This window comes from Sinocyclocheilus anshuiensis, unplaced genomic scaffold (assembly GCF_001515605.1).
Source record: "Sinocyclocheilus anshuiensis isolate Anshui unplaced genomic scaffold, SAMN03320099.WGS_v1.1 scaffold493, whole genome shotgun sequence".
Lineage (NCBI taxonomy): Eukaryota > Metazoa > Chordata > Actinopteri > Cypriniformes > Cyprinidae > Sinocyclocheilus > Sinocyclocheilus anshuiensis.
Window position 1 is genome coordinate 939,409 of NW_015537963.1, and position 10,903 is coordinate 950,311.

Genomic DNA, 10,903 nt, shown 5'->3' on the forward strand with positions numbered 1-10,903 from the left:
GTAGTCTAGAAAAGATTTCTATTTTAAATAAATGCTCTTCTTTTTAACTTTTTATTCATCAAAGAATCCTGAAAAAAAGTATCACAGGTTCCAAAAAAATATTAAGCAGCACAACAGTTTCCAGCACTGATAATAAATCAGCATATTAGAATGATTTCTGAAGATCATGTGACACTGAAGACTGGAGTAATGAAGCTGAAAATTCAGCTGCGCAACACAGAAATAAATTATATTTGAATGTATATTAAAATAGAAAAACGTTATTTTACATCATAATAATATTTCACAATAATACATTTTTTCATGTATTTTTGATCAAATAAATGCAGCCTTGATGAGCATAAGAAACTCCTGTAAAAAAAAACAAAAAACATTAAAAATCGTTCTGATGCCAAACTTTTGACCGGTATTGTATATATTTTTCTTTTTTTTCTGTTTGTTTAAGTTTTAGTTTTATTTAACTATAATAACCCTGCATTGGATTGAAAGCAACCTTGTACCTCACTGTGTCCATACGTTTTGTGAATATGTGAATACTCTGAAATAATGAATACTCTGAGTGAATATTGTGTCACACAAAGGCTACTTGAGTACATTGAAAATGCAGTCTTTCAAAATGAAGAAAGACTTTTCCTTTTTCTGAAATCACGAGTTTCCTTCTTGCATGGTGGCAGTAGAGAGCTGGATAAACACACTCCTGCTGCAACCTGCTGGATGAATCCCAGATCACACTCCTGCAGGTCTTATCAGTGAATAATACACAATATTCACAAAGTTCAAGGGCCAAAGTTTCATCTAAGGCAGTGATTGTGGTAAATGACGTCATACGGTGACATGACCTGACAGTCCTATAATAGGATATAATCTCTTATATCATAATCCGTCAGTGTAATTTAGTGAGCCATTAGATTTCATTAGTCAGGTTTTAAAATACATAATAAATCAGTGAGTGAGCAATCATTTTTTGCAGGTATTTTTAGTGGTCTTACTGGGTCTCTTTGATTAGTTAAAAATATATATTAAAAAACTGAACACAAAATCATCATCACTCTAAAAAGATTTATTATTTTACTAAATAATTACAGCATTACTTACATAGGCCTAATATTTGAGGAATGTATGAAACAGAGGAATTGTAATATATTGACAGTTTATTATAAAAAAAAAACAGCAAATGAGACAATTATTTCTCATATTTGATGCATAAGCAGATAAATAGTATAAGAGCTAAATATTTTCACATCTCTGCAATAAAATATGCACACACAAAAAAAAGTATTAAATTGGCTTAAAGTCTAGAGCAGGGCTGTCCAAACTCGGTCCTGGAGGGCCGGTGTCCTGCAGAGTTTAGCCCCAACTTGCCTCAACACACCTGACTGGAAGTTTCTATGCCTAGTAAGAGCTTGATTAGCTGGTTCAGGTGTGTTTAATTAGGGTTGGAGCTAAACTCTGCAGGACACCGGCCCTCCAGGACCGAGTTTGGACAGCCCTGGTCTAGAGGAACTGAAAGAAGTAAATTTGACGTTTTTAAACACGTCATGCACATGATTTTTAGGTTCTTAGTAGAAAAGCTAGACACATAAATGACATTTATGAAACGTTTTACAATATTTTGATGGTATTGTTCTTAAACATAAGTGCAATAAAATATTTTTAGTGGCCCATAAAAATATTTTAACACTTAAGTCATACTTAAAACATGCATTAGATAAAATATCAAAACAAGTGGCATTCATTTTAAAGAAACAGCACAAGCAAAACAGCTACCGAAACACGAACACAAAAAGCATCTGAGACACTCTTATCTAATGCAATGACTTTTTTAAAGTGTACCTTTTAAGCCTTTGTATGTATAGCCTATGAATACAATGCAATTTTGTGGCAAACAGAATTCAGCTAAATTCAGTTTTGCAGTGCACTTCACAGTTAATGTGGCAGTTTCTAACTAATGGACTCAGTTCAGCTCCAGTCTGAAAATCATCGCCTGTTAAACAGATTTTTGCTGTGTTTTTGCTTTAGTACATCATGATCTCTTTGGGCGCATCCTCCGTTGGTTTCTCCTGCTCTTTGCGGCGAGTGTACGCGGCGTGGACGTACAGATAGACCACGAGGATGGCCAGCAAGTTGACGCCGATGTACGGTATCAGGAGGAAGAACCCTGCCTTTAGGGTAATTTTTGGATTCCTCAACTCCACGTTGGCTTCATCTGCTTTCACCAGCGTCTGGAACATCTCGCCCAGGTAGGCGTTCGACACGTACAGAATCAGTGCCAGGGTGGCCACACATACTGGACAAGAGATAAGACACATTAGCAAACTTTCCCACGCACAAACAGGTCCATTTAACTAGATTAGATTAGAGTCAGTGGAGTAGATGTATGATGGACTGAATTTGGAGGACCAACTTGAACATGAGCGAAATCTGCGTGGGGAACGTTTTCACTCACATGAGAAACCCACAATCATATTGAAGCCTGTTTCTGCCACAAGATAAAAACTTATTTTTTCTTGCAGTTTTGAGGAAAAATATATATGTATTTTCCTTAGAAATGTAAGATATTAATTCAGAATTGTGAGATATAAACTTGGAATTGAAAGAAAAAAGTCATCAGAATTCTGTTTATAACTCACCATTCTGACTTTTTTCTCGTAAATCTGAAGAAAAATTATTATTATTATAATTTTGTTGCTCTCATAATTGTAAGATATAAAGTCAGAATTACTAGATATATACTCGGAACAGTAAGATATAAGCTCGGAATTGAAAGAAAAAAATGGAAATCTCACAATTCTGACTTTTCTCCTCAAAAAAAGACATGTAGAGAGATGATCACAAGCTTTCAATTTTGAGAAAAAAAAAGTCCAAATGCTCAGAATTGTGATATAAACTCAGAATTTAGTATGCTAGATATAAATTCAGAGTTTATAACTCGCACTTCTGTGGAGAAAAGTTTAACTTGCAAAATATTATATCATATATTTTATTATATCAAGTTTATATATCATAATTATGACTTTTATTTTCACAATTGCACTTTATATATTGCAGTTCTGAGTTTATATTTTGCAATTCTGAGAAAAAGTTTTTTTTTACCCTCAAAGTTGTGATATAAGTTATAAACCCAGAATTGTGAAATATAAACTTAAAATTATCATTTAGGATTTTTAATCTCAGAATTGTGGGTTTATGTATTGCAGTTCATTAAAAAGTTCTATAAAAAACAAGTCTGAGAAAAAATATATATATTTCACGGAATTGTGAGATATAAAGTCAGAATTGCAAGATATAGAAAGTCAATTTATATCTCGCAATTCGGAATTCAGTTTGAATTGTGAAACAGATAGTCGGAGTTATCTTTTTTAAATTTTTATATTCCGTGGCGGAAACGTGCTATCATACAATACTATTGGAATGACTGGATTTTGCACGTGAAATTTAGCTGAGTAAAAAAGTGACCACAAATTTACCCAAAGGACTTGGGATGACTTTTACACTCATTTAAACCTTTAGCCAAAGTTTTAGACATTTAAAAAGAGTTAAATGAAGAATTAAAATGAAGAGGTCAAACGCAAGCCAAACAGTGTTTGAGATTCAAATGTCTTGGTGTGAGTGAGTGTTTGCTCACCACTGAGTCCACTGCATGTGTACAGTCCTATTGGTCCCATGTATGTCTGATATGGGTTACTGAAGCTGTTGTACAGTGTGACCAGAATACTGCCTGCAGACCCCAAAAGAGCCAAAGCCAACAGGATGACAACCAGAGCGTGCAGGATGATGGGAGCTCCTGCTAATTTCGCCAGACGGTTGAACACTAAGTGCCAGAGAGAAGGAGAAAATACAGTATATTATGAGTTCATTGCGTGAAACGTTGAGTTTTTACATGAAAGATGCCGTTTGACATAAAATGGCATAACCTTTGATGTATTCCAGACATAAAACGGTCATGTGATTTTTATGGAATGGCGGTTCAAATTCCTGCAGATTCCAAAGGTCATCTTAGTTCTAGCTTTTTATTTATTTTCATTGTGCGTCTTGGTATTAATATCATAAGCAGTAGCCCAAAACTGTGTTTGGACACTTATGCCACATTAAAAAATATATGAATGTGTTTAGATAACACAATATCAAAACAGACAGTGTCTGCATTCAGATGCTGCAGGATTTTTTCATCATCGTTTTTGCTCAATGTTCTCCTATAGTTCACACAGATGTAGAGAATCACTTTCCACTCACATTTCTCAACCACAATGTGGCACAATACTGTTTGTCTTCGTTTTGAACACTCTCAGAAAAAAAGGTATAAAAGCTGTCACAGATGCGGTACCCTTTCAAAAGGTACATATTTGTACGTTATTGACCCCTAAACGTTGCATATATGTACCTTAAAGGTTCATTTTAGTACCTAAAGTATACATATTAGTACCTTAATGTTACATATTTGTACCTTTGGAAGAAGCATCATCCCAGTGACAGCTTTTGTACCTTCTTTTATCCTGAGAGTGAACAGTATAGGTTATTTTTTACAGCCTAACGAACATATTTTTTGTGTTTTTGCATAAAATGATTCATTAAAATAAATGCTGATTGTATGATATTTTGTTATCTAATGTAAAGTTGTTCATACATTTTTGGGTTGACTAAAGTATAATTATTTTCATTTTTTAACAATTATTTAGCTTATTTATTTAATTTATTGTTATCTTATTTAATTTATTTAAATGATCCAATTTATTTTTAGCATGTTTAAAAAGGCAATAAATTACGTAAACATATATAATGTCAAATTGCATAATCTAGCATGTAGAAAATGAGCTGAAGTCTTATTTGAAGCTTACCGATCACTGGTTTTCCAGGTGAGTCAATCCTGGGGCATTTGATTTTGGTTTCTGTGCCATTGAAAAGGCCAGTTTTGAGACTGGAGGTTCCATTGAAGACTACACTCCCGGGCGGAGCGCAGTCCAAGACAGCATCGGCCCAATCCGTCGACATCCCGAAACCCAATACAACCACTCCAGCTGCACATAAAGCAGAACTTGACAAGAAATGCGCTAGTTTCTCCGCAGACGGCATGGTTTCTGTGTAATGGTGCTCTTTTTTTTTCTCCTTTTTTTTTAGGTCCTGAGGTTTTTAAGCTTGTCAAGCAGACTTTAGTTCCTGTCGCTTTGTGGCTGGAAAAATGGGAGATCTTGAGAGGAGGTGAGGTGTTGGTGGCTGCTGGGGTCATAAATGGTGTTGTATAGGTGGTACTTTGTCACTGATCTGAAACCAGTACCTGCTGTTTCCCTGCAGTGGCAAATGGTTTGGTCTTGGGTGGGGAAACTGATCTCAGATAAGCTCCTGATGAAACTCATCACCAGGAGGACAATAAAGTCATAAAGTAATCGTCTGTACAGCCATGGACAGCTGCTCGTGTTGTCATGGCATTTATATTGGAGCTCACAACATCATAAAGAGAGTGAGGTGGGTTTGCTCAAAAAGAGAAGATCAAGAAATCATCCTCTGACGGGACAGAAGTCCTGCTTTACTGCTGAGGTGTATCCAGGGTCGGCGTTATAGGAGCTGTTTCCCAGGCCCTTAGAATTGTATCACCGGGCACGTGAATGATGGCCTTGGGCGTAACATTTATTATCCTTACAGTCATAATTAATATGACAATAGCAGTAATGTTCATAAATCTAAGAGGTATTCTTCATGACCTTTTACGTTTATTTCAAAATGTATTTAAAGATGGTTTAGTAGGCTGTTAGTTTTGCAGTGATGAAAAGAAATGTAAAAAGTATGCAAAAGAAAAGGAAAAAAGCGGATTAAATCAAAAATATGTTGCTTTTAGCTCATTAGATAACGTTAAACATGTTAAAGAATGTCTATATTGGTTACATAGACATCAACAACTCATCATAGGTCAGATAGCATGTTTATATTACATAAATGTTGTGTATTTCCTGAATGCTATATTTATTTTTATGATGCTTTAAAAGATGTCCAAAGTCCATTTACAGTGATATGGTATCACTGTGGATATCACAACACACCCACAAATAAAAACACTTACAAACAGAGACAACAGGACCAGAAAGTGTGTGGATTACAGATACATAGCCTACCAGAACAATACAAAACTAAAATAAAATTATTTAAAAATTATTATATTTTAACCAGCAGATGGGGCCTCTTCTATTTCATTCAATCTGAGAGAACAGCATTGTGATGTTACTGTTGTATACTGATGTGTAGACTAAAAATGAATCAGAGATTAGATTAAATTATAATTTTACATAAATATTTTTCAGAATTTTCAGTTATTGTTTATAATGATGCGTTTAATGCATTTTCAAAAACGTTTTTTTATTTTTATTTGTTATAACTGTTGTGCTGAACAGATGCTGTAAAACTAATAAAAACAGAGTAAAAGTGTAGAATTATACATAACATGAAAGTGGGAGTAATAATCGGGCGGAGTTTATCGGAAGTTGCCGCGTGTGATGGGTTTAAATAAGAATGATTTTTATTTCTGTTCATTCTACTCATCACTAATTAGTTTCAATTAACGTTTTAGTGTAATTGCTCAAGTGTAAATTATTGTTCAGGCCTCAGCTGAAGAAACGCAAACGCTCTACTGATCACGTGGTATGCGTTATTTGTCTTTGCGCTGACCAGGATGGACCGATCACAGGCGTGTGTGATGACTAGGCGTTTCGTCTTTCAGTTTGTTTATCAAATCCTTCGAAGCAATAGAAACAAAACAGCGACAGAACTAGAAACAAGCGAGCATAAATTCGTATCAAAGTTAGAAGCTAAAATGCAGAGCTAAAACTGGAATCCGACAGCTAAAACCTGGAGATTCAGCAGACCTTGAGACACAATCCAGAACTTGAACTAAAGTCAACAAAGTTAGAGGCAGAACTAAAAGAGAATCAGGGGTAAACGCGGAACTAAAATAATAATTAAAAAATATATACATAACATTTAGTTTTCTCACACGCAAAGCGTTTTACTGGACTAGAGACTGCATTAGAACCCTAACCAGATGTTGGAGACAGTATTACATCCAGACCTAGAGACCGACAGAACTAAAACTATAGCTATAGTAGATTTTATTTTGTAAATATCTTGAATGAAATAAAACATTCATGTGATTTCAACGAAGTAATCCAGCATTTTGGGCCACTCCGCGCCCCCTGGAGGAGAACTTCGTATCTGTCATAAGAAGCAGCATTAGGCTTAGGCTGTGCTTTGGACGCACAGTTGTTCTTATCATTTCAGAAATGGTCGCCAGGCGGCTCTGAGCACACGGGAAACGCCGGAGAAGCGGGTGAGCCCCTGACAGAGGAGTAAATCTGCAGATCAACACAAATCCTCCTGTTTCCACCTCCTCCTCCAGCAGCAGCAGCAGTGGTCAGCTTTCACTAGCCGCCCGGCGCGCTCTGCGCTCCTGACTACCGGATCATAACCATCCGTGCGCTTGAGAAAACTGCGTTCGTGTTGGACTTTACGGTAAGAGAATGATGTGGCTGTTTAATCTGATTCCAAACTGCAGTATTCAATGTGGCACATGTGTAGGAATGTTGTTTTTTTCAGTGCGCCGGAGCGCGTAACGGAGCTGTGCGCTCCGGTGCGTTCGATACACCCATATATACTCGCATGCAACCAGCACTTGAGATTGGTTTGTTTTCCCTAACGTGTTCTGATCATCTTTATAGAAGCGTTTGCATGTGATTAAACAGTGGATCTCAGGTTTTGATGAAGCGCATTGGCTGCGTTGGTAACCCGGGTGATCTGTAGGTTTCTTCGTGATGTGGGTTAGTGGAACGAGCTGTAGGCATGGAATGAGACGGGAGTTTGGGGAAAGGCTCATTGGGACTCGCTGTTCACTCTCATCTCTGCAAAGTGAACACGCGGAGGAGAGGAATGTCATGCATGCGGTCCTCAGGAGCGTAGGTGTCTTTCACAGCAGAGACCGAATTAGAACCGAGGTTAAGACAGAACCAGTGTATTTCTGCAGCAGTGCGTCTCAGTCTGTTTTACATCGCTCTCGTTGTTGTTGTTGAGATATGCACGTAGTTCATGTTTTCAATAAGTTGAAGTATTCACTGAGTCATTAACATTATGAGTGTGGTTCAGTGACAGACATACTGTCTGCTCTTTTAATGAATCACTTTAATTAATAATCAGTCTGGTAACTGCAACCATGTTAGTCATAAATGAGTGCATGCTTTCAATCAGGTTTTAAATGAAGTTGTGTACTTGTGCATATAACACAGCAAAATATGCTGATTTGCAAAAAAATATTACCTGATTTGAAGATGCTGAGTTCAAAAATAGCAATAAAAAACTTTACTTGCATCATGTTTTTTTTTTCTCAAAACAAGAATGAAGTTTTTTTTTTTCCAGATTATATGTCAGCTTTAATGCACTTCAAAATAACGAAATCAGTCAAGTGTCAAAAATGTCGGATTAGACAGGAAATAATTTATTTAGTACCATACATGTAAAAACTGGCTGAGAATTGGACAGATAGTTGTAATCTGGCTCAGTGGATGCTACAAAATGCATCATATTTTGTAAAAAAGTGTGATGTGCAAGAGCAAATCAGGCACTATTTTTGGAATCAGCATCTCGGAATTAGTAGGTAACGTATTGGATTTTATTCAGCAAATATGATGCAATAGAAAACAGAATGTCAAGCCTACTGACATGAGCAAAATAGTTATGAATACAATTTGGAATATTTTCCTTCACGGAAGCAATAATCTGATGATTTATTTACATTTACATCTATGCATTTATAGATGCTTTTAAAGAGGAATATATAACAGAGCCAACAATAATTTGTATTGTACAATGCCAGGTCTGTTATGTAGAGTATTATAAGGCAGCGTTTCTCTTTGAGAATTTTAAAAGATTCATCTTCCCAATGATTATATTATGTTTTTATTTAAGTTCCACTTCTGTCAATGTGTGCCATCTTTGTGGATATATTTGCTCAGAAGAGACAGTGTTGATCCTCCTCAAGCCATTCGGATCTGCAGGTTTTTATTTCTTCCAATGATTTAAAGGAATATTGTGGGTTAAATACAAGTCAGACTTAGTTGACAGTATTTGGAGGTGAAGTACAGGTGATGTCTATGGGGTGAAAGTACAACAGAAGTTTATGTGAATGCATTTTTGTTTGCTTTTGCAAACAGAATCAGATTTTTTTGTTCCAGTGGTCATCTACAGCAAGTTACAGATGATGTCTGTAGTTTTACGACTGCTTAACCGGAAATATAAACAGATGCACTTTACTGTTTCCCTTCTTTCTGTAAGAGAAATCCCAGAATCGGTTTTTGTTTGGGAGTGTGTGTTTCATTTAATAATGCTAGTGCTGTGCCTGCTGTGTTGTGTGTTCTCGCTGGTGTTATTGTGTTTAACATTCTCTTTGAAGCAGTTGTAGTTTTTTGCTTGTGGGTAACAGTGGGAGCTAATTGGTCCATAGCCGTTGCAGTTTAGTGGGCGAAACTAATTATTTGTGTGGTGCTCGATAGATCTGTCAGGGTCAGAAGAGAAGCCTGGCGCTTTGTGGAAAGTGTGCCAAGCAAAACGATCAGGAAGCGGAGAAAAAAGGCTCATTAGCAGGATTGAAGTTTGTTTGCCTCTGTAATCGAGTGAATTAAGCTGTCTAAATGAAGTAAATGGGAATCACGTTCTCCAGCAGGAGTTATGGCAGCTGTGTTTATGAAATACAGTGAGTATATTCACTTCACTTTTACACGTGCAAAAGCGTGCAAATGAGCAGCTATCTGAAATGCGTCTTCTTGAATTAGTTTGCTCTGTGCAGTGTTTGTGTCCTGACGCTCAGGAGAGAGCAGATGGAAGATCCAGGACATTGTTTGGGGCATGTATTAATTTACTGGAACTCTCGGCTATTCTCATGGGTTCAAACGCAGGAAAGTAAAGACAGACAGACATGCAACTTCCTGTGAGGAAAACCAGAACCTCTCCATACTCTCTCTTTCTTCCTCGCTCTCTCTCTCTCTCTCTCTCTCTCTCATCTGATCCCGTCGTTTGGCTTAATTTATGTAAAATGATGCAAATTTCTGTTTTGGTCGCAGCAGTTCCTTGCAGAGCTGTAAAATATTGACAGGATTTACAAGCATTTTTTTTTTTTACAACATTTTACTGTACTTTAAAGTTTTAAGTCATGAAAACTAAACCATTTTCTCTTTACAACTAAGTAATTGGGTTGCCACAATAGGTGAATAGAGATTACCCACAAGCCTCTGCTCTTGAGTAATTTATATTAGTTCTGTTAAATGATTAATCGCGATTAATCGCATCCAAAATAAAAGTTTTTGTTTACATAAAAGTGTGTGTACTGAGTATATTTATTATGTATATAAATATACACACACACATGTATATATTTCAGAAAATATGTTATGTTTATATGTTAAATATATTTTAAATATATAATGTTATATATATATGTAAATATTAAAAAAAATATATAGGTATTTATATATACATAATAAATATACACTGAACACACACATGTAAACAAAAACCTTTTTTGGATGCGATTAATTGTTTGACAGCACTAATTTATATATGTTTGAGCAAAGCATGGGGACTTTTTTGGAATTAAGTGATGTTTTGGTTTTGACTGTTCAGTTTCTCATTGCAAGTATGTGATACTAGTAGCCTATATGATAGCAAATTTTATAGTGTGATGAAAAATAATAAAGTGGATATCATAAATCCAATATTTATTTTTTACTGTGTGATTATATTTTGTTTTATTTCAAATATTTACCTGATTATTATAAATTATTTATTTATAGTAAATAATTATAGATAAATTATTTGAGTAAATTAAAGCTATATTTTTCCAAAGAAGTTTTAAAGAAATGATTCATATCAATTT

The 10,903-nt window shown here is 35.7% G+C and overlaps 2 protein-coding genes across 3 annotated transcripts in view; one reads left to right on the forward strand and one right to left on the reverse strand.

The window, feature by feature from the left end:
• Window positions 1–1,940: 1,940 nt before the first annotated feature.
• LOC107667956 (clarin-3-like) lies at window positions 1,941–5,070 on the reverse strand. Its single transcript, XM_016459687.1, has 3 exons — window positions 4,836–5,070; window positions 3,626–3,811; window positions 1,941–2,287 (listed from the first exon to the last, which is right to left on the reverse strand). The coding sequence occupies exons 1-3, from the start codon at window positions 5,068–5,070 to the stop codon at window positions 2,016–2,018; spliced, it is 693 nt and encodes a 230-aa protein (XP_016315173.1). The 3' UTR covers window positions 1,941–2,015.
• Window positions 5,071–7,246: 2,176 nt separating this feature from the next.
• Window positions 7,247–10,903, forward strand: part of LOC107667848 (receptor-type tyrosine-protein phosphatase epsilon-like) — an 85,962-nt gene continuing 82,305 nt past the window's right edge. For both annotated transcript variants that reach the window (XM_016459574.1, XM_016459589.1), the window contains exon 1: window positions 7,247–7,494. The gene's annotated coding sequence lies outside the window, so the exon portion shown is untranslated. The remainder of the gene's footprint in view (window positions 7,495–10,903) is intronic.

Coding starts and splice junctions, on each gene's coding strand:
- LOC107667956 (XM_016459687.1), bottom strand. CDS start 5,070: ATGCCGTCTGCGGAGAAACTAGCGCATTTCTTGTCAAGTTCTGCTTTA. Junction 3,812..4,835: donor ACCTGGAAAACCAGTGATCG/GTAAGCTTCAAA, acceptor TCTGGCACTTAG/TGTTCAACCGTCTGGCGAAA. Junction 2,288..3,625: donor CACATGCAGTGGACTCAGTG/GTGAGCAAACAC, acceptor TCTCTTGTCCAG/TATGTGTGGCCACCCTGGCA.